The sequence below is a fragment of the Nymphalis io genome, chromosome 8, assembly GCF_905147045.1.
Source record: "Nymphalis io chromosome 8, ilAglIoxx1.1, whole genome shotgun sequence".
NCBI classification, from domain to species: Eukaryota; Metazoa; Arthropoda; class Insecta; order Lepidoptera; family Nymphalidae; genus Nymphalis; species Nymphalis io.
In genome coordinates, this window is record NC_065895.1 from 736,434 (window position 1) to 762,561 (window position 26,128).

The 26,128-nt window shown below is 32.1% G+C and overlaps 1 protein-coding gene across 1 annotated transcript in view; it reads left to right on the plus strand.

The window, feature by feature from the left end:
• The window catches only part of LOC126770164 (protein tiptop-like), a 252,227-nt gene that overhangs the window by 50,118 nt on the left and 175,981 nt on the right, over nucleotides 1–26,128 (plus strand). Inside the window, exon 2 of the mRNA XM_050489378.1 lies at nucleotides 7,149–7,241. Coding sequence (XP_050345335.1) covers nucleotides 7,184–7,241 — 58 coding nt within the window. The 5' untranslated portion in view covers nucleotides 7,149–7,183. The remainder of the gene's footprint in view (nucleotides 1–7,148; nucleotides 7,242–26,128) is intronic.

The following is a 26,128-nucleotide window of genomic DNA, read 5'->3' on the forward strand; positions in this document are numbered from 1 at the left end:
TTGGTATGTTAACAATACCTTTTGAATATTTCGATTTAAAGAAAACCCCACCACAGATTGAGAAGTAGCAACGCCTCCCTCAAAACTCAAAAATGTTTCGTTAAATGATTTCTTTGCACGACTCTACATTAGTAAACGATGGGCCCTCCAAATGTCAAGTCGGCCTTACTTATAGATATTGTTTAACTAAACACAATCTAAACAATATATAAAACAATTAAGTAATATTTATATACACATACTATATAAAGCTTAAGATGTGCGATGAGAGCTTGGTATATACATACAAATTGATAATGACCAAAGTATTTTATATAAAAAGTAACGACATTTAGGTAAAGATTGTTTGTACATAAACGAGTGTCGGGCTGTAAAAATGAAATCTTCCAAACAGTATTGCTTTGACGTGTTTTTAATCAGTGACACAACGACGGCTCATATTAATCACCGGTGTTACGGATATTTTAATTAAGGCCATATTATTAAAAATTCGGCATCAAATTAACTGCAATTTTCGAACGAAAGCTTATACGAGTTTATTTAAGTGATACGATTTTTTTTGTCGTATGTACGTTATCGTTCTTCAACATCTATGTAAGTTCTTGCTATTTATAGTAAGTTAATAAGATTTTTATTTTTCTTTTTGAATGTAATGTTTTTTTTTTTAATTTTCGAATTGTTTCGTAGGGATTCTACCTAATTTGTGTAATCAACTGTAAAATACTTTTAAGGATTAACATTTTATTATGTTTTAAATCAGTTAAGAAGAATAGTCAAAAAATAATTAAAAGATTTTAATAGCGACCGAATTGAATGTTATATATACATAACATCGTTTTTCTACTTATGTTTAGGTTTCATTTTTGCCCGAGAAGCTACAATTTCCTCGATAACTACGATAACACAAAATTACATATGTATCTATAGCCTGTATCCATCTTAAAACTAAAAACAAAACAAATCTTCTTTATATTTATGGTCAATATATCGTAGCGTCGTCGTATCGTCGTCTATAAATGATAAGATATCAATATCCGTCAATATTCAGGTAATGAGGGGTCGGTAATTAAATGTCGTCTGTCAAAGCAGTCGCTGTCAAAATATGTATATTCAAAATGGCGCCGGTGACGTCACGGAGGCGTTCGCGCGGCAAATGGTGGATTTACTTTTCGACTTTGACGCGATGTTGATTCGTCGGGATTTAATTTAAGTTTGTGATAAAATAAATATAAATAATTAATTCGTTTCAATTTCAATTTATTTATTGAAATATAAAATTGAGTTATTTTAAGCGGACTGATTAACGTAATGCTTCTCGTTACTTGTTTTAGAATAAATATCTATTGATATGCCAGTAATATACATTATAATATATTGTATTATATAAAATAAAGTATTTTTGGAACGGAAAACTAATTAAACAAGCGAATTAATATAAGTAGAAGTCAGACAAATTACATTACTCGAATAAATCTCAATAGATGCTATAAAACTACATCGAAATCGTGTCCGCTATAAATGGTTATGAATTTGACTATGCGTGTTGATAAGTAATATTATTTTTATTTAAATATTTAATAATACATTACAAAAACTATTTTCGTCGATAAAAATATAATTGTAATAATTTAACTAACAAAACAAATGGTTCATATTCAAATCTATTATTCTACAAAACAAATGAAGTGAACTATTACAAAAATCATTCCCGTCTCTGTTGGAAGCATATTCCGCAAGATATTGCACAAACGACAATAGTTGTGTGGGCACAATAAAAACAATACAAGTCGACCGAATTCCCGAAAATGTGACAAAAGACGACAAAGCGACATTATCAATGGGCCCGGCTTTGGTTGTGCAACGTTCGTATTGTTGCTTATGAAAAATTCTGGCTTGACGCTCTTTTTGGACTTTCTTGTCAGCCACAAAGCTGGTCGGACATTGTTATTTATGGAGTATTCGAAATTAGAATCGCTTTGATGATATGAGTGAACTGTGGGATTATATTGGTGATTTATTGAGAATGCAGCTCGTCTTGGTCAAACGCGACGAGACCACGCGATAACGACTTACAAGATATCCGTTTAATTTAAAATTTAACTTAAAGACAATTGATAATGAAATACATTCCTTTTATTATTAAGATGCTCAGTTATTTTTAATTAGGCCCATCAATAAATTTAAAATACAAGTTACGAAACATTTAAAGGCTATGTAGGTGATTAAACAGCGTGGTTTATTCGTGGTAGAATTCGATGATTTTCAAGTAAGATAAGTGATGATTTCATTGTATTTAACTGTTGAGTTAACTATAATATGTATTCCATACTGGTGGTTAATTTACAATTAATTGGATGTTAACAATTCATAAATGCTTTTAGGTATCTATTTCAATAATATAAATTAAAATATTTCAAATGTTATCAATACAAAAAACCAGACAATTGTCAACGAGAAAAAATATACACATGGCTTCTATAAAGCACCAAGAACCAACATTTAGATGTATACACGAATCGAAATGTAACTTAAGAGACACGCCATCAGAATCGACTCGCATTGCAGGGTGTCAAACGCTATCTGCCGGGCCTGCATCTGTCTGTGCATAAATCTGTCGCATATGAAAAGAATTAAAACGTTCGCCATTGTAGACGACCGTATAAATCTTAAAGATATCTTTGCGAGGGACGCGACGCCCGCGGCTCTTAACAACGCCCCACACGGAAACGCAACAACCGATCTGACCTTTATGATCTACGTAACAAGAACTATAAATGGCTGCTCCATGTGGTACACTGTACTCGGCCAAAGCGATATTTTACAAGTTTTTGACAGTCGATATGGCGCCCCTAAACGGCACCTGCTCTGATGAGCTTCAATCGCGATCGGTAACTTTGTATTAAATATAATCGGTTAAACGTAATATCTGATTATGAAAACTTTTCTCAGATTTATTCCATAATATTCCATAATAAAATGTACCCAGTTTATTTAAACAAGATAAACAATAAAAAAATTCTTGAATATTGTTTTAAAACTGCTACAGTGGGTAGAACACCTAATTTATGTATACTTCTCGTGTCCTTGGAGGAAAATATCGTGACGAATCTTTCATGCATCAGATTTTATTTTAACACACGTGTCATCCACCAATCCTCCTTGACAGTGTGGAGGAATAAGCTCGTTGTTATTAACAAACGATGAGAGGTGAAATTCATAGGGTCAGCTTCCACTGGTAGCTTCGTTGGAGTTTTTGAGTTTGTCACATTTTCGTAAGTTGCTAGGAGATTATAATAATAATAATATCCTAGGACATTTTTCACACATGGCCATCTGATCCCAAATTAAGCTTGTACAAAGCTTGTGCTATGGAAACCAGACAACTGATATACTATATATACTACTTTTCTTTTGTAAATACATACTTATATAGATAATTACACCCAGATTAAGGACAAACAGACATGTTCATGCACACAAATGTCTGTCCTGGGTGGGAATCGAACCCACAACCTTCGGCGTGAAAGGCAAGTGTTCTACCAACCACGCCAACCGGCTAAATTATATACTTAGTATAAATATTCCGCTTTTCGAATTAAATATGGCCTAATAGCCTGTTTGATTCTTTAAATAAAGCTAATTGTACAGCTGCTTCTCAAAAACTTAGCGTTGTCAACACGTGTTCGTGATAAATAGTTTCTCCATGTACTAACTTAAGTTTAAAAAAATGTTGACGACTTTCTAAAGAGTTGCAAACACGGACACCCTAACAAGTCGATAATTATTATAACTGCGATAATTTAAGATTATATTGTTAAATATATAAATTAAATTAAAAACTTGTTGCATACTATAATTGTAAATTGCATTAATCAGGTATTATATTGCGAAGCATATTAAACGTGTAATGTATGTGAACTTTAAAGGTATTCTTCAAGATACCTTCGAAGTTTCTTTGACTCTGTTTGACTATTAATTAAATTAAAAGCGTTGAAACCTAATTAAATAATTTGTTATGACGTTTCATTCTTTATCGAATAGTCAATACAACTTTAAATTAATTGTTATTAGTAAAAACATGTGTCGGGTTTCGTATAAGCGATAAAAATGTAAAATACAGCAACATTATGAAAATTAATAATACGTAATAAATAATTGTAACATTGTTATTAATTATGAAATGAAAATATTAATGTAATAAAAATGCGTAATAAAAAAAAAACGCTGAAGAAAGTGTGAGTATTAATGGCGCAACTCACTCATATGTAATCGTTACTGATAACTAATTACTTGTTAGTAATTTTTTTATAAATTTATTAATTATATTAAAAATTATAATCATTTATAATATTAATTTAAAATTATTCATTATTAATAAATTTGATATTAATAACAGATAAAAATATATTTTAAAATTAGAATCTAAATGCAAAAAGAAACACAATACAAAGATTTATGCAAATATATACATATATATGTACATATGTATGTTTTTTAATTCATTCTATTTTTAATTTTATTTTACTGGAATAACTAGCGATGACTTTAATAATTTCGCCGACCCGTCTGCCAAGCGTGGCGATAGTATCGTACCCCTCCGAATGTTTGAGTAACGTAAAATAAATCATTTGCTTGTGTTCTACTGAACTGTCTTAAATGATATATAGGATATATACATTTAATTATATATAATTAATGTACTTATTAGTGTGAAATAATAACTTGTGAATTCTACAATCTTCATTAGAATCTATAATTCCGACTGCTCTACATTGAATTTAATCTTTGATTCAAATGTCCTTTGTAAGAGCGTACTTAAATAAATTATTGCTATTTTGCATCTCTTCTAAAACATGTAGATTTCCTTATGAAATTTTCTTCACTCCTCGTGGGAATCAATTTCAATTTGCATGGGTTTTATTGATTACCCATGTTGACACGTATTCGTTTTAAGTTTATATCATATGTTTGTTAAACAAGTCTTGCAACATGTTTTTTAATCGCAATTAAAAATGCTAAAAAAGGTAATTTGTAACGCGGATTAAATTATTTGAACTGATACGTTATGTGGACACTTTAAGGACTCAGATATTGTAATTTAATACCGGCCTAATTAAATTATGTTACTTTCGAATTTCGTTGCTTGATTTATTATAAATAAATTGTATCGCATTTTAAGTAATAAATATTTTTATGACCTCTGAATTATTCTGATCATATTTCGTCTTTATTTAGTCGTTAAATGCAAGTTTTATTGGAAACCAGCTGTGAAATGAATCAGATTCGAGTTACATTCCTATCGCTGGGCATCAGCTCCTGGTAAAGAGTGCTCAAAGTTTTGGTGCTCTACAACAGATCAATTGATATACTAGCCTAAATATTTCTTATTAGATTCTGGCTTACGGTGCTTAAAGAAAAAAGAGTCAAAAGGGTGAAAAGTTCAAATGGGTGGAACTCCTATCTCAATCGAAGGTGCAAATCTAGACAAGCACCACTGAGCTTTCATGCGCTTAGAATATATTGATAATTCTCCCGTTATCGTTGGGGCAACCCTGCAGAGTCAGGGTAAATTTTGCCACATGTATCCGCCAACCCAAATTGGAGTAGCGTGGTGGAATAATTTCATAGTGAGTAGAAAGCTTATTTTTGTAGAATCGAAATGTTTCTAATAAAAATGGAATGGCTATGTAATTATAAAAGGCCCACTTGTTATTCTATATTATTTGACATCGTATATACCCAAGTCTCATGAAGCATTAATCAAATGCTGTAAACAAAACTTTTTAAGAGCTCGTCATAAATCGCTACGTATCGTTGCATCGTCAACGTATCGTGTTACGACATTGTGCGTTTGATATCGAATTTATTTCGAATACGAATCACCGGGATTAGGGGTTCCATGCGGTAGAAATAATCAATACCGTCCCGGGATTTTCTCATAACAATCAATTAATATATTTATGTTATAAAAATACTAGCACTTAAACCAATGTTGTTCGCAAAAATAAATTTTATTTATAAAACTAATAAAACTTGTCCTGGCATTCGTCCTGTTATACTGGTCACCCTATTCAGGACACGTCACATGTCGCTCGCCGCTCATAAATTCAGTGACATATCGCTCGAGTTCCGAGATTTTTACCTATAAATATAAACAATCTCTTCGTACTACGACACCCTTACGTCGAACGTGATAAGGTTCAAGTTTCCGTATTTAGTGTGAATCTTAAATTGGCTTTCGATATCTTGCCTTGTCTTGCCTCATATTAATGACGGTTGGGTTTTTAATCCGGGGTGATTCTGTTTGGACTTCAGATACTTTTACAGTTTAAGTTAAAATTATATGCATTTAATGTACTTTTAATCTTGAAAGTTACTTAAGTATGTTCTGGTGTAGAATTTATTGTGACAACGATTTGACGTAATGGTTGGACTCGATGCATTGTTTTTTTTTAATTGTTCACGTAGGCAGACTGGCAAATGAACGTGATTATTAGTCACCACCACCATTGACATTGTTGTCAAAGATATGAACCATCCTAATACGTAGCTAATGCGCCACAAATTCACCAATCAACCTTCAAAATCAACCAACAAAACTGAGTATTGCTGTGTGCGGTAGAACATCTGATGAGTGGGTGGTACCTCTCTGGATGGGCTTGCATAAAGTCCTACCAACAAGTAAAGTTTTTTTCTAGACAAAACAATTACTCGAATAGCTTCAACTTGAAGTACACTCAAAATTAAAAAGAATATTTCATTAAAAAAAACTTACAAAGAACGTTTCGGTCTTAATTTTACAAGATACATTAAATTTTAAGTTGCCACTGCTAAATGTAGATTCTACCGATAAAAACCGGCGAGAAACTCAGCAGTTACTCTTCTTCATCAATCATAATCATGTATAATTAAATTTATACATCCTGTGTGAAAATCAACGAATACTAACTCCAAGTTTGTTTATCGTCTACGTAATCTTGTACAAAATAATATGCTTGATATATTGTTTTTTTAAATATAATATATTATTTTATTTAAAGAACCAAATGCCTCAGGAAGTGTGTATTGGGTTTGCGATGTCTATCTTATAATATAAAGATTTATTTTATATAGATATATTTTATATAAGTTATTATTTGGTCTTTCAGATGTGTGCGGGCGAGGCGCGCGGGAGGCGCTAGAGATGCGCTCCAAGCAGCAGCCGCGACCATCCTACCGCTGGCTCAGCACTAACGAAAACGGTAAATAATGTACCATCATATACTACCAATTTACTCTCTCTATCTCCTTTAAATAGTATATAATAACGTCATCGGCTTCATATGTCTGAATCATAAATACATAACCTTTAAAACTATCGTGTAGAATATTAATGCAATTCTGCGTTCAATATTTATAAATTAAAAATTAAGAAAATTTATTTTTATATAAATTATGTTAATACAAGTATTTTAAAAATTTCTCTCGATCAAGGTGGATAGGCTTTCAAGTGCCGTGTTAGCCGCTGCGTGTAGTGATTACAATATTTGAAGTTTTTTTTTTTAAGTAAGATGTAATGAAATCATTAAAAATATATAATGTCGTTGTACAAGGTTTAATACTCGGTAGGTGAGTTATGTCATTCGTTAAATGTTATTTAGTGGACGGAATTGATTGCGCTTTATAAAAAAGAAAAAAAAGTTAAATAAAAAAAAAATGACGTTACTAAGCTTAGCGACTGTTTAGGTAAGCACTGATTTATCTCCTTCTGTCATCATTGATTTAACATTCGAAAGAAGAAGACACAGACAGCATTGTTTAACAAGCTTGATAATAATATCTTCATGAAATTAAAGCGTTATCTCTGGGTTTAAAGCAGGACCCTTAAGGATGAACTTAGGGATTACACTAGGGGTAGGTTTTTTTGTTTCATTTTAAATGGGAACACCTTTGATATATAAATTATCCAAGCTACGTACATACATGCACGTACAAAGAAAAAATAGTCAGTTTACTAAATTAAATATAAAATAGATTTATTTTTTAATTTATCTCCCCTTTGCTTGCCAAATTTGAATTCGTAGCATTTGAGTTTTCCTTTTGTTTTAATTTTCATACTTTAGGGGTCCAATGATATAATATAATCGTTATTAATTTTCAATATTGTTCCTTGTTTTTATTTATGAAAATTAATATCAAACTCTTATTCATGCTCTTAGATTTTTTAATATATTATAAAGGTAAAAACAGTTAATATACGTATATATTCAATACGTATATAATTCAATATTCAATCCATGCAAATTTTAATGACTCATACATTTTTTCTTGTATAATTGCGAGTACACATTAAGGGCATCCGTTTGAATAAATTAATTAACGATCAAGACTGTTTCTCACGCAATAACATCACTATTAAGAAACTAATCATTCCACGCCTCATTATTCAGTTTAAATATATATTTACGTTTCAACAGCAAACGTAAGTTTTTTAATACCGACCTACTATTTACCGACACTTTGAACTTATGGCGTTGGGTTAAAGTTGAAAATCGTTTAAAAAGCAATTTAGGGCCCCGAAATGAGCGCATTCAAATCGAATGCGGCACCGTGACGTGACAACTTTGAATATTCAACTAGAACTGGCAATAAATATGAAGTTACGACTATAGAAAAAAAAACGCGCTGTACAAAACACAAATGTAATACGGTGTAATAACTCATAGGTCGCTTTGTATGGAACTAAGCCACCGTGAAGCGATAAATAATATTTATTTTTGCTATTATACGCGTTTTTGTCAGTTGTAATGGGTGTAAATGCGCAGGGCGGGCGATTTCGGGTGGGGCCACGGGACAGGCGACTGTCTGACGTGTTTGTGCAACTAGTGATGCAATCCCTCGGTATCTGATAAAGCGGAAGAAACAGCGCCATAAATTAATTTATTAATTACGTCCAGTTTAAGTTTACTTCAATATTAACTTCATTTATTATGATAGTTTCTGTTGCAATGTCTATTTTAAAATATGGTTTCCATTGTACATTTTGACATATAACATACAACTACGTCCATGAAATATAAAAAAATATATTTTAGCAAGTATTAGCTATTCTAAAGTTATCGATTCTTGCAAGGTTTTGGAATTATTTATAGGTAAGAGTTAGGTAGTGAGTGTGTATCACTTATACGAAGTGATATAAAAATGTTTATGTAAAACAACACAGCAATTACGCTCTATTTATATCTGATATGGACATAAATTGGAACTCCAAGGACATAGCATAAGTGACGTCACATAAAGTCTCCGATACAAGTTAGTATTTAAATATTGTCTATTTATATTAAGTTACTGTCAGTAGATCTTATAGCGTAACTTACCATGAACCAGCTGCGTCCTAATCAGCGTAACACAACTACAATGACTCTGAGGCAATAAAAACTGTGCAACGCAAGTTTAGGCGAAATTTATGACTCTCTGCGGGTTCGAATTACAGGCCTCCCGCTTTCTCCTTCTTTTGTTCGTCAAAATACTGGGGGCCATGTTAAAAACCTGCTTTAATTTTTATTTGCGTGTATACGGTAACTGTTGATGACTTATGTTGTTTGAAATTATAGTTAATTTTAAGTGTGATCTGTATCGTACAGAAATTGTATAGGGGTAAAAGAGTTAATATACTTACTGGTTAGTACCTTATACTCATAGACGTTTTAAGGTTAACGCCCTGATAACCTTGAATTTATATTATCACTTTTTAATTCAATTCTTTTAATTTACTTATAATATAATATTACAAACTACGTCATTTAGAAGTTTTTTTTATTCTCGAGTATAAAATGGATCTGTCAAATTATATCAAACGAGTTGATGTTATAACTACATAATGTTAACCTTCAATCGATTGTCAGTACGCAGAAATGGTTTTAAAGCTTTGAAGAATAAACCACGGCATTTACCTTAAGGACATGTCATACGGTCTATTAATAAACAATCGTAAGACAATGTCAACGTTATTTGTATTTACGGAACGATTATTGCACTGACATCTAGCGTGGATAACAGACAACTGTCAACTGTCGCTAGAACTAATGATAGACAAGTGCTCGGTGATGTGACATGTTTATGTCGGGTACTTGTCAGTGGACTGGTAATAGAACGGTAACTGCGCCGTAAATTAGTCGGTTTATTCGTAATGTACACTGAATATTTGTTGTCATTTCCTATGTGCTAGTTTTATAATAGTAACGTTATGGGTGATAGCATGTATAGTGCGTAGTTATTTTCTAGTATTTATATTTTACGACGTTGTATTAGCTATTTTGATGTAAGCTGGAAAGTCGTAATTAGGCTATGTTATAGCCAGTACAGGCGAATGGCTTATATTACACCATGGCCCAACTGTTGACTAATTTATTGCTCCATCACCACAGGTTTTATCACCTGTTTTTACACACGTGAGAAAACAATTGTTTGGCCACAAAGTGTCGAGCCACTATAAAGCTAAGGGTTCGCCTTTGTTATTTTACGAGTCCTCGGCTCCCGTCTTTGAGTTTTATTAGTAATCCTTTAAGTTTATTGAGTTGCCAGTAATTATATCGTGATATACGATTTCATTGTACTGCTGTTTGACGCGGGGCGATGCGGAAGTTTGTGATTTGTTTAAAGTTTTTCACAATGACTACTTAAAGGTTTTATTATTTTAAATATTGCATGAATTTCTTAATTAACGTGATTACATAACAATAATATTTTATAGTAAAATATATTGCTTAATAGACTAACTGGCCTGATTTCTATTCTATTCATTAATTAAATGGATTATTATAAATATTTTAAAGTTTATTTTTAATTAGGTGTTTAGTTATTAAATATATATATATATATATATATATATATATATATATATATATACTGTAACATTTCATATACACATTTTTATGTACGCACATTTAACGTACATATATACTAGATAAAGATGAGTACCCTGTAAATGAAAACGAATCAATCACCAAGCGATCGCAATAAAAGTCGTACAGTATACAATCATAAAGTCCTTCATAAAAGTGGAAACAAAAAAAACTGTCGCGTATGCGTGAAACTGTTTACAAACATTGAGCGTTTATCTTTACGATCGAGTCCGAATAGGCCCGAATCAACCCGATGCCTGATTTATAGACTTCGGAATAGCTCCCGTCTTTTAAACGGTCGAACCGATCGCTAAATTTACGGCTTCATAGAGTTTTATAACTGATTTTATCCATCGTAAACTTTTACAAGGCGATTTGGCCGCCTTTCATTAACGTGCCTTGTAGACTGCCAGCACGCAATAGATACAACTACAGTTGATTCGAAAGGTTCTCAATATCCGTAAGGTATTATCGATTTATCATTTCAAGCTAGTAAATATATTGCGTACATATATACAATTGATTTTTTTTAATGCAATCCAATATCAAAATATACTTTATACAAATTAGTCCTTACAAATATTTTTAAATCGACATTTTACTAGTACTTACTCATATTCTAACTAAAGGAGCTAACAAGAAAATCAGTAGTTACTCTTTTTCATCATACTTATGCATGTAATAATAATATACATATAAATATATCTTCTATATAATCTTGTACAGTATAATATACCTTATTCATTATTACTTTAAATTTATTATCGGTTGATTCACATGCTTTTTTCTAATTAAATACATGAACAAAACCCTCGTAAAACTGAATCTTTAAAGTTACCTTATAAATGTTATAAAAAATAATTGTAGAACAAAACAATTTATCGTCCATAAAACTAATCGATCAAACAGAATAAGCATAAAATCATTAATAAAATATATTTAGGACGCGTAAAGGCCGTAAAATTCATTTAGTTGTCAATAAAAGAGCGTAAACAGTTGTCGAGTCATGTGTCGTAAAGACGGTAATCGCTGGTTGTGGGGCCACACAAGATAGTATCAATAGCGACATTTTTAATTGCTAGTTTTAGTTTATGTCTTATACTAAATTATAGGAAACTAAAGTTAACGATGTACTATAAAATATATTTTTTATAATTAAAACTATATCTTAGTAACGTACCAATTGTAATATAATATTTCGATTTGAAGCAAGCGACAGTAAAATAAAGTGACAGTTATTAAATGTCCCACTGCTGGGCGAAAGATTGCTCTCTTTAGGAGTTTTAGAGCTTTTTCCACGTCGATGTTTCAATGCTGTGAATTCAAGTAGCGACGCAGCAAAATTTCACCATCATCAAGATATATTTTTGAAAAGATGTTTATAAACATAAATTAAGCACATGAAAATGCATTGGCCAGGAAATTAACCCTCAATCTTCGGTTAAGATCGTCCTATCCACTGGGCTATCGCGTCTCGTATACCAACTGATGTTATTCATTTAATTTATTACATACCTAATTCTTCCCTCAATACCGTATCTTGACACTTCTATGTCTTCCACCTGGAGCTGAATAAACACTAGACTGGCGGAAAGGCTGTCTAAATTATAGATGTTCAAACAGAAAAGCAACAATGATATATCTTCGTTATTTATAGCTTTGTATTGGCACACGAATGATTTAAAACATCAATGTTTTCAATACGAAAATTTAAATTATTGATTTATGAAAGGCAAACATTTATTGCTTTGTACATTTATATATAAACGATTTTAGGGAATAGAATAGTCAGAAATAATAGTTTTTTTTTTTTTTTTAACAAAAAGTCATCGAAAGCGATTTGATGAAATACAGTACTTGCCATTTCAAAAAAAAAAAAAACTTCCCAGCCAATATCTTGTGATATATGCAGTTTTATTTTGTTATTATTTTATCACGCTCATCTTTTGGCTTAACATTTGGCGGTACACCAAGTGACCTTAGCAAATAGTCCCATTTTGTACGTATAGGGTATTTAGGAAACGCCTATAAGGCCTTGTTTGTGTATCATTTGGTGCTTGAGAAAAGTACATGAGAGTATTTTGCTAAATATAAAGCGATTTTTTAAAATTTATAACAGACAGTCGGACTAAGACATAGGCTAGCTGGTAAGTGTATGGTACGTGCAGCGCCCATAGACATTTTGTACCGTTAACGCGCTACCAACCCTTAGAAAAAACAAAATTTCTCTTGTGTCATTTACACTGATTCACCATTTAAACGACAAAATTAATACAATGTATTGCTGTTGTTTGGTACAATAATTAATTAGTGGCACGCGTAAAGGTACCACCAATTCATGTCTCGCTTTCTTATATACAAATATTTGAACTGAAATCGGTTATTTCGTCATTATTTACTAATTCCGCTAAACCATTTCTAGCTTACTCATAAAATAATTTAAGTTAAGAGAGGTAATGTCCATAAATATAATTTATACTTCGCAACACAGTTGCCAGTTAAACATTTGTTTTGAATTTTATTGGCTTTAAGTTTGTCTTGAAGCCATTCCTGAACTAGTATCAATCTGTTGTAATGTGCTCGACCTAGATACGTCAACTGTCATTATTGTATTTAATTATATTTAACTAACATCGTAGCCGCTTATATCACATTTATAACGTTTTCATTACATGCAAACTTCATCAAGTGCCTAATAGTAAAATTATGTTTGTCTATTTGCACTCCGAGCTATCTGAAACTGTTTTGTACCGACTACTATGACTGACTTCGAAAAATAATATAATAATAATATCCTGGGACATTTTTCACACACGGCCATCTGATCCCAAATTAAGCAGAGCTTGTACTATGGAAACCAGACAACTGTTATACTACATATACTATTTATCTTTTTGTAAATACATACTTATATAGATAATTAAACCCAGACTCAGGGCCAACAGACATGTTTATGCACACAAATATCTGTCCTGGGTGGGAATCGAACCCGCAAACTTCGGCGTGAAAGGCAAGCATCACGCCAACACGCCAACCGGCTCGTCATACGAAAAAGGATAGCTTAAACTTTATTACTTATTACTACCGCGCTGTTGTGTAGGATCGCACTCTCTGATCTCCCGTGTTAAAAACCGACACATCGAAAGCGATACACTGTTCTGATGCGTGTATTATTTATAACAGTCAATCGCACATCACTTTCTGATATAAAAATAAATAAACAACATAATAAGTTATTTATTACGAATCAATACATTTATAAATATTCAATGTTTGCTTAACAAATTCAATGTTATTAAGAAATAAGAATTCTTCAAATTTAATTATTATAAACAACTAATTAACAATCAAATATCGATTTCTATATAATTATCAGTTAATTTATTTGTCGTTTCATTATTATTTCATTTCCATTTTGTAATAACTCGTAATTTATTAGTCGTTTCGATCGATTTTTATGAAGAGATCGCTTCAAAATCGGCTCAGCGCTTATTATTCAATCGAATATAACAGATCTCCGGAACAGGTTTCCAAAAAGTGTCTAATGGATTATTAAAATGCAAAGTAAACTGTTTAAAAGTGATTAATTAAAGTCGACTAGTTGCTGGATAGGGTTGTCTGTATTTAATAAATTATAAATATAATCAGCCAAATAAAACTAACGATTGTTTAAATTGGATGTTGACGATGCTGTTAATATTAACAGGTACCTAACTTCTCTAATGGTTTCGAAATATCTTTGTACAAATTAAATAGTACACAGTAGTTGTATCGCAAGTATGGTTAAAGTAAATTAAAGTCCTACAATTATAAAACGCCCTTTTGCATATTTTGTTCAAATAGAAAGTAAATAATACTAAGTTTAGTACACGAATCATTCTACTTAAAAACTGAACGTTAAAAATGTCTTACTTAAATGTAACATTGATGAGGCATTCAAATACCAGAATACAAAGACTTTTTTGCAATCATATTGTAGAAAAAATAGCCAACCTTTATCGATGTTAAAATAATGGGCTTCTACGGTATATAACGGTAGCAACTGATCCATTTTAAATGATATTCATAATTAACTTAATATATACATACGACGATGTCTAAAATGACGACAATTCGAGACGTTAATCACTATTATTTATGTATTTTAGTTATACATATATGTGTTTTATGGAGACAATGTTTTTTTATTTGTATATATTATATACTAATGGGATTTTGATAATATATTCATTACTTTCATTAATTCTTTGTTCTAAATTCGAATAATAGGAATTAATTTCGGTTTTTACCATAGAAATCGTGCATAAATATATATATATAAATTTTTCTAGAACTAGTGAATCTTCAGCGAAGATTCTTCAAGACAGACAAGCACACAAAACTTTCATTTCCTTAATTTATTTTTATAATTCCAACAATTCTCATTGGAACGACATGGTGGAATAAGCTTTTGGGTCATGAAATCATCTTTATTATATCAAATCCTTAGTAATTATATTATATTCAAGTTATTATAGTCTAAATAACATAACTAATAATTAAATCGGAATCGCTCGTTGTAATCCACTAGAACAATGTATATATACACTGATCCAGAGGTCCTGGGTTTAAACGTTTTTCTGTCGAAAAATTCATAAGCAGCCTGGAGTCTGGAGGTTGCAAGCGTGTTCACTCCCTTTCACTCCCGGTCGTGTTGGATTTGTTGTTCTATCGGATTATGAGAGTAAAGGAATCAACGTCGAAATCGGCAAGGAGCACATCATCACTTAACACTTAATATTTAAGTGCAATATTAAGTTTTTTTGGCAAGTTGTAAAGAAAATCTATTTTAATTGAATATGTTATCTAATTGTTTTTTTTAATTGTTTGTTAAGTTTCTAACTGTTCATGATCACGTGTAAAGTTTTGCAACGGTTTGTTGAGAAGTTAAGGACAAACGAAAGATCCCACTGTAACATTAATAATATTAGTCAGAGTCTATTTTATAATAATTGCTTGTACATACATAGCGCACACAATCGTGTAATCATATTAATATTCTTATTAAATTGCATCAAGTTCGTCTAAATAAAGACTAGTAACTGTTTCGCCTGACTAACGACACGGCGTTCATCCTCGACGAAACGATTTAGTATCGACTATTAGCGTCAACATGTTTATTAGTGCCACCAAAAATATCGATATAAATTATTCGAATAATGTCATCTGACAGATATTAATACTCGCAAAATTAGACATGCGGTCGAGTAAACAATGCTCTCACGACGTTCTATCGAGACACGATTTAAACTCGCTCGAGAAAACATTCATAACGATAGCAGAATCATTTACGGAACTGTACAATTTAAATTTGTAAGTTTCGACTTAATTCATTTCGCGTTTCACGAAATCATTATCGATGTTCTATTCAATAATCGTTTCGTATCGATATATCGTTACTGCTGACGTGAGTTACCGATTCGGAGATGGCGATAGAAACAATCGAATAAATATCGGTCGGGATTTATATTTATTTCGTGTCTATTCGCAGATCGAATGCCGCTGAAAGTTTAATGTGTTACACCTCTAATACTATGCGGATTCTAATGATTTGTGTCTCACGTTCTCCCGTTCGAATATCTCGGTGCATATTCAGTTGATATTCATTTTATTACGCCCTTCATACGTTTAAAAACAAAAGTATTCATTTGTTATTTTCTTTTAAATTTATTGTTAGTTTATTATTAATATTCTTTGTATGGATAAAATATATTCCTAAATTTAATTTTAAGGTGTTTTTATTCTTTGCTAATGATTTAAACATTAATTGACGCCATAAAAAATAAGACAATAAAGAAAATGTTTGTTCTACTGAATGACGAACAGCGTCCAAATCAAATCACATTAAATCAAATGAAAATATACCTTATTAAAGTAAGCTTTTAACAAACACTTTTGAATAATCATTTTACAGAATTATATTAATGTAAAGTGTACAGTCTACCGGTGATAAACCGGTATATTGTACTGGAAAAGAACCTATATTAGACTTAAAAAAGTTGTAAGGGCATAAGGGAATGATAATACTTGTAGAGTCACCATTATTAAGGCTCATTAAGGGACAACATTACAAATTAAAAAGTTAACTTGCATTTGTCTTTTCTTTCTTTCTTACTACACTATACGACCGGGATGAGCTTGAACATTGGTCTAGACCTGCAGCCTTTTAACCACTAAGCAACAAAGTATTCATGTATTAATAATCTTAGTCAATTAATGTTAATTATTCGGAATTACTTAAACTTTAACTACTTAAAACGGTTTTTTTACAAAATAGGTAGGCGGACGGTTAAATGGACCATCTGATCGTAATTTCCGCTCATAGACATCGGTATTGTAAGAAATATTATCCATTCCTTCGATTGCCAATGCGCCACCAACCTTGGAAACTAAGATGTTAAGTCCCTTGTGTCTGTCATTATACTGGTTCACTCACCCAGAAGTATTGCTATTTGGCTGTAGAAAATCTGATGAATGGACGATACCCATCTAGACGGGTTTGCACATAGCCCTACTACTGTACCACCAAGTAGTATATTTCAGTCAATTAATGTCAATTAATTGGAATTATTAAAACTTTAAATATACTTACGATTTCCGGACTCATAATCAAAAACCAGTTCAATTCAACATAAAACCGAATGTATTACACTGGTAACGGTGTAAGGTAACATCTAGAAGCCGTGAAACATAATGACAGACCACTCCACATTAGCATCTACACGGCTTCGTTCGCACCAACCGGTCGACTTTTGATAGTGGTACCATCGTTTGGACTCAATTTGGGACAAGCCTAAAATTATATTATACAATAAAACTTTTATTCTACCAAAATATAATTTTGTAATATATATGTACAGATATAATTTTGTAATATATATGTATTTGTAATATATATATACAGACGGTACCATAATAATTAAAACTCAAATGTTCTCAAATCTCAGACTTAGGTCAAACTTTTTCTTTTCTTAAAATAAAATGTATTTTTAGATAATAATAATTTATAATTGTGTAATTGTAATATATATTTTGAAACGAGTTGTATATTGAGAGTTATATATGATTTTATTTTATATATCTACGCCTTTATTGCTTATTATTATTATTATTGCTGGGCCGATTGGCGTGGTTGGTAGATACTTGCCTTCCACGCCGAAGGTTGTGGGTTCGATTCCTACCCAGAACAGACATTTGTGTCCCGAGTCTGGTTGTAATTATCTATATAAGTATGTATTTACAAAAGAAAAGTAGTATATGTATATAGTATATCAGTTGTCTGGCTTCCATAGTACAAGCTCCGCTTAGTTTGGGAACAGATGGCCGTGTGTGAATAATGTCCCGGGATATTATTAGTATAATTTTTCAGATTGTTTGAAATGTGTATCATACAATATCACTATGTTATTCTATTCTGCTAGTGAGCTGAATTCATTTTTATATTATTGCACGCCATGTTTGCATATAGTAGGATACAATTTATTTATTATTTCATATATGTTGTCTATGTATGTTCTTATTTGTTGTATCAAGATCTACGAACGGTATAAATAAATAAATATATATTGTGGATTTTATTCAAGATGTTCAATAATGAATAAAATCCAAGATAATATGGTCACCCTAGCCGGCGCTATGCTATGAACTCATCTCCCATGACTTATAACAACGTATCGCTATGATTGCTCATGATATATGAATCCGATTAATTTAAATATCGCTTGAAACACGTCGCATCGTGATAGCAATTATAATAAAATATAAATTAATTAATACCCAAGTAAAAAAAAATTAACATCATGCTGTTCTGCTGGTTGGTATGCGTGGTAGATTTTCATCCGCCCCATGGAAGTTAGCTCACCATGTTTTCTTGAATTATAAATACAAATTAAGTACATGGAGATTCAGTGGTCACCGCTTTGAAGATTAAGATTCACATTTGAAAGAACATGTAACGTGAAGACTTAGTAAACTCATTTGTTGGATTGACTCGTAAGCTCGTCTGATTGTATACCAACCGTACATCAATTATTCAACCGCCAAATAGCAATCATCTGTTCTGCGCTATTGTACATGTACCCACTGTTCACATATTCTATCCATAAATACCACCAGCAATAATTACTAAAAAATTATTGTCCCGGTTTGAAGGGTTAGTAGCCAATATAAGGGAAATAACACAAGTTAGTTGGTCAGCGTTTGTGTGACGGTGAATGGGGTTGTAAATATTTCTTACAGTGTCAATGTCGTTGGGTGGCTGTGACCACTTACCACGTCCCATAATTTAGCTTATCGTCAAACTCGCTTCAATTAAAACGAGTCTTATCAAACGTTTTCTTTTTCGATGTCATTAACTACGGGATATATCAATTAAGTATTTTAACTCGTCCCCTAAAACAACTTTTGAGATAAACTCTTAGAACATGTGACATGATTTTTCTCGAATCCCATCCTAGTTGTCAGCGGGATCGGTCCGGGATTGATGCTAATGTTCCGTTCTACTCAGCCGTTTTAAGTGTTCAGGATTGATGGCCGCTGATCATGAGCCCTAAAATGCTCCCATGTATGGGTGAACTATTTCAATTAGAAATTTATTTATTTTTTATTTATACATTTAAAATTTGTATCTATTTTGTATATGCTTTAAATTTTGTTTATAATTATAACGTTAATTATACAGTTAATTATTGTTATTTTATGAAAATTAATTAACGAGTTAAGTTAAATATGTCACGTTTTGATTGGTTGTTTTTTTTTAATAACACGTTAATTTCTAGACGTTATTAATCGTCCGATTTTTTTAATAATAGTTTTCTCTAAACGATTATCTTAACGGCGACTACCTTTTTCGAATCAACCATATTTTATCGCGTTCTTACTAATGTCAGAAGCGAGAATTAATTTACATGTCTTTATAAATTAAAGTTATTTAATAGAATATGTTAATCGACTATTTAAATATCGAAAGATGTTTTGTTCAAATGTCGTTTATCAATAGAATTTTTTGACCCCGTGTATATTCGTACGGTCGATAATTAATTAAATATTTTATAGTCCTAACATCGTAATAACTCCTTATGTTTTATCAACGGACACGCTTATTATAATATTTTCGTATTTAATTGTAACGATCTAATATATATATAATTTATTACGAAAAAATATGCGACTTGGTACATTAATGTTGAAATGTTATTATAAATTGTCTAATAATCGTTGTCGAGCGTCGTTTTAGTGATCGAGTGGATCTTACTCGCTAAATTTAAAAGCTGCTTAAATTAGAGTGCGGGCGTGCGTGCCGACATGTTTATATGTTTTGTTACCGAATCTTAATTAAGTTTCACAGATGGACTTTTGGGGCTTAGTTTTACGTAATTTAAGGAAAGAATGCGTTTTCCGTTGAGCCCTTTAGTAGACACTTAGCCGTTGAGCTTTTTCGGTATTAATAAAATCGTTTCTAAATTGTAACTAAAGAGGTGCTTTAATTACAATAACCAACTCAGTATTCATAATAGTAATTGTATATTTTATCCTTTTTTTATTTAAGATATTTTTTTTTAGAGTTACGATCTCCGTAAGATTCACTCGCTTCCTTTCTGGTAAAGTTTCGTAGGTTTCATTAGTTTCATTTACAGTTCTAAGCATTGACAGCTAAAACGTGACTATTATAAAAAAAAAATTCTTAAAATCACATTGGACATAGGTTTTAATTCTATAAAATAATATATTATAATAAATAAGAAGTTTTTTTTTGTGATGCTAACTTGGTAATAATTACAAAACCATTATAAATAAAATATATATAATAGTTCGACCTAAATATAATATTATTTAACTTTTATATAATAGTAATAAAACGCGAATTTTATATAAGTTTCAACACAATGTTGATATGTTTTAGACATATTATGATTGTAATTGGCGTCACGATCGGTTATCACGACACGTTAACGTTAACGTTATAACCCGGGTACGTTGAAGCCGCAAGTCGCGCAGGTAGTTTCCAAACTATATGATTTAACGCGGCGTGACGCGCTAGCGTTCCGCGCTCAACTTTTCCAGGCGCACAAGTTTCACGCGATGAGCGATTACTGTAAGAGCATATTTGAAATTCGACGTTAAACATATACAAATCCAATTTTGATATGTTAAATAAATAAATATATAATATATGTATTAAAAAACGGTTATTCGAGTCGAAATCAAGAGCATAGGAAAGGACCCTCCGACGTCTTGCCCTTATGTAGGCCCTTGTTGAGAAAAAAAAACAATTTAGGTAGGAAATAATTATTTCCGAAATGTAGTCGATTTTTAACCATCAATAAGCAATTGTAACTATTTAACGAATAAAGGTTTTGCCTTTAACTTCAATGCAAGTGAAGTAGGGTAGTTATTCTGAAGTGATATTAGTTATATTTTATACATAATTAGACAAGTTTAAGAATTATTTAGACGGTAATAAAATCATTGATTGTTGGATTTGTGTCTCATCTGGCTGTAATCTTAAATCGCTAGTTAGCCACTGGAATTACAGGCTATCATCATCGTCATCGTTTAGCAATAGTATTCCACTGCCGCACTGCTTTCTAAGTTTCCCGCATCCAATTGAAATTCATGATTACTTTCGAATTAATATATAAAGCATTAATTGAATGAATACTTAGTTTTATTAATACTTGTAGTTGCGTAAGCGCTTACGCGTATCTCCTATCACTTGTGCGGAATATACGGTCGATCGCTGATAAATTCTATCAATAACAGGGGCGAGAGCCGTCGGGCGCCTTCAATAGTGTTTACCCCCTCAAGTGTGAAATAAGACGTTTAGTTAAAGTTGACTCCCGCTTTGTCGCTGTTTATTATCTTTACCGCAATTATCGACTGCCTTTTTTATGTCATTTATTTAAATATATTCTGTTGAGTGATTTTAACTGATACGTGTGTCTGTGTTAAGGTTTGTAATGTGAGTGAGCCAGCGTAAAAGGTTGGATGGCTATAACCGTCAGATATCCTATTTGGTTATCTATTGTAATATGACATTCATTTTCCTGTCGGTTCTTTGTTTTTCGAAAATGGAAATTATCTTGAGGATATCAGAGTTTATCTGAAATAGTTCTAAATATCAGTACCTATAGGCACAGGGGCCACAATTTTGGCTAGATAGGTAAAGAAACCTGGACGAACACCACTTATCTTTTAGTGCTTTACGGTGAAAGAAAATATCGTGAGGATCGGGTTGCACGCACACATTGCTACCACACACGAAAGTCTTTCGATATTCATAAGACTTGGCATATATGTCAATCATGTCATGAGAAAACATATAACTTTAACTATTCATAAGGAAATTTATCAGTTACAAATATATACTAAATGTAATACATGAACTATACAATCACTCAGGCGCATTTTTATAAGTAAGATCTGAAATGATGTTAATGTTTGTTTCACTCACGACACGAGACAGCCAACGTACAGCGCCGGTCGTGACCGGTCGCCGCTTCGAGTCCGACAGGTGCAATCTTCTAATACACTGAAATAGATGTAACGTGTCCTTTTACTATTTTGAGAATTGTTTACGAATTTGATAAAAATATAACAATTATCACTTAAAAGTTGGATACGTGGTTCTTAAAAATATATAATAACTTTTATAAATAAATAAATACCTAATCGCTCTGTATATAACAGATATGTACATATATAATTATTTCAAAATATTTAAAAGCTACGAGCTTATTATTATCATATGAATCGAGCTTACGTTTTAAGACTGTTTTGCGATAATGTAACACGGCTAAAGATGAAATAAATGTAATATAATAAACAGAAACCATTTATTTAATTTATGTATTGAAACAATTATAAATCATGATTTAGATTGTAACTAAAAAGCATAATATGTGTTTGCAACATTACAGCTAATCGATTGTGTGGAACTAGCTTAAAATTCAGCCAATAGATTTGACCCACACACAACAGGCACATTTAAAGTAAGATGAAGTTCGATATAGACTTTTATTTTATTTTTTTAAGAAAATATAGGCGGACGATAGGATAAGTATTACCTGATGGTAAGTGGTCACCAACGCCCATAGACATTGGCATTGTAAGAAATGTTAAACATCACCATTGCGCCACCAACCTTGGGAACTAAGATGTTATGTCCCTTGTGCCTGTAATTGCACTGGCTCACTCACCATTCAAACCGAAACGCAACAATAACAAGTACTGCTGTTTTGCGGTAGAATATCTGATGAGTAGGTGGTACCTACCCAGACGGGCTTGTACAAAGTTTTACCACCAGTAAAACATGTTATTAAAAAACTCAGGTCATATTTAACGTTTAATAATATCGAGAACTAGAAACTAAAAGTGGATACGATTATTTGAATTGATATATGTCAAAAATACAATGTAATAATTAGAAAATTCAAACACAGTTCAAATTTTGACAATTCCAAATTGGTATTAACATCAAATAGTTTTATAAAAGCGAGTGTTAATTATAATAAACTAAACGGATAAGTGATTATATCTAACACATTAAATGTCATTATTTCCGATAATAAACTACACTAATACCAGTTAAGTAAGAAATTAAGCCATTTTCGTTTCCCTCATAGATAACAATACTAATTAACAAATGTAGTTTAAATAAAATTAACGTTAATATGCTTCGATAGAACGACCTTCAGAACTGTTCCCACAGCGACAGGTTGGTCATAGATCAGACTGGGTTTGTCAGCCGTCAAACTATGACTTATTCTGTCGTGATAGTTCAAGCTAGTTCTTCGCTTAGTCCTTCGCTAAGTTCTCGCGAACTGATGACTTCATTGGTATATCTGGTATTGTTTAAGAATTATCTTCTGACTATTTTACTGTTTGAATTTATCAAACAGATGCATTATTAAACCGAACGAAAACTTTTATTATGTAATATATTATATATTTATTAGTTATACGACTCATATAAATATAATGTCGCTCAGAGGGTGAAACTGGTCACTAACTGTTGCTGTAATTTCCTTTCGAAAGTCTGACTTTTCCTCTTTCGAAGTAATATTATTTTCGTTCGTTGACAATCCTGCTGTCAGTTCGACAAATGTCTCTGATCTGAGCCCTCCGACTCTCGGATAGATCAATCTCGACACTGTCTTGTGTGATTACTTGAGGGGTTAGGAGGGAGGCACCTGTGGAATTACTTGTTGAGCTTCGAGTTTTCTGTAACTTTGGTTGATTTGTTTTTTTAATTTGGATGTGAGATTTATTTGTGTTATAATATTTACGATGTTGATTCTTCGTTGATTCTGCTCCCCGTAGAATACTTATTTATAAATTTATCTTGCCCGTTATAGGCTTGTTGGTTACGTGGAGTTGGGACATGGGTGTTAACTTTTAACAGGGATTATTTCATTAAGAAGACAGACAGTATAGTTTTATCCAGTAATTAAGCTTTGTGAGGCTGCTGGGTGAAATAGTGAGTGTGTGGGTAAGCGCACGGGACATAGCATCTTATATTTTGGTGGTATATTATTGCCAAACAGAAATACAAAGAATTTTTGTGTTCCGGTTTGATGTGTGAGTGAGCCAGTGAAATTACAGTGACAAATCATCATAACATTAACATTTACAGCGCCAATGTCTGTGTCCGTTGTGACCACTTACCATCAGGTGGCCCATTTACCTGTCCGACCTTTTTTATAAAAAAAAAAAACATATGGTAAGTGGCGCCTTAACGGTGTATATTTCCTGTCAATATTTGAACCTCGATCGACGTGAAGGTAATACTTAAAATGTTGTAAATGTTTTATTGAAAATATTATCTGTTTGTTTGTTTGTCTGTATATATATATGAAATCATCAAATGCAAACCACTCAAAGTAAACTCGGTATGGATACCTCTCGATACACATTTATCCCTGAAAATAACCCACAGCGCACACTCAAATGCCCCGCAATCGATGTCCAAGCGATCACTTTAGCTTCTATTTCATATATTTCTTGAGGAAGTGCATTTATATAGTTAGTATGTACCTGTCTAACGCCCAATAGGAACCTCGCATTCCTCGCAAAGTATTCACGCAAGGCGTAGAGGCGCTGTCCGTGCAATTTATTATACCATTAAACGTCATGTCGCCTCAACGCACTGCACCGTTAACTGGGCCTGCAGCCTTGCACTTCCACAGAGTGCGGATTTTATCTTTCTATGTTTGTTTATAATAAACATTTGCAAGACATCTTTTCAATAAAATATTATACGTTTAATATCAAAACATAAAATCAAAATTTTATTTGATAAACTACTATACTTATTAACTTTTAAGACGTAATCTTAGCAGAAACTTGTAATAAACTTCATTTACCTATTTTTTTTTAATAAAAAGAAATCAATACCAAAATGTAAAACACAGGGAAATACCTTTATTATATATATAAAGGAATAACTGATTGATTGACTGAGATATCACCGCAGACCCCAACCTATTATATAACCTAAAATTTTATAAGGGGAAAAAAGGTGTTTAACAATTGTGAATTATGATGCTAGCGAAGCCGTGGCTATTGCGCTAGTCTTTTATAAAAATATATAACTTTTTGATTCATTGGTTTTTTTATAAGAAAAACTAAATAAATAAGCATTGCGATGTATGTACGGCCATTAGCTATAATATCTAAGTAAAGAAAGCATTTGTCCAACCCAAATCTCGAACCCACGACCAAAAGCACCCACTACCTTTTTGTAAATATTGAAAAAAATATCTAAGTATTATCTTAATGTTTTAATCTCGTGGAAGCACAATCCGAACTCCCAGCCTCCCGATCTGACAATATACCGACGCAATTTCTGCAATCTATACTCCTCTGCATCAGCGAACAAGATAGCATTAACTTCCTAATAAGTACAAGCCAGTAATGAAATCGAAGCGATTACGACGATCGACGCGATTTATTGCTGCTGAGACGTTGGAAGCGTCGGATGCGCGTACGCATCGATAATACGTCGCTATTATCTTTCCATTTGAGGGGTACACTGGGCTTAATTGGATAATATACATAAAATAAGTTTTAAAGAACTTATATCATTATCTTAGTTTTTTGTTTTTATAGAATAGGAAGACGGACGAGCATATGGGCCACCTGATGGTAAGTGGTCACCAAACGCCCTTAGACATTGGCATTGTAAGAAATGTCAACCATCGCTTACA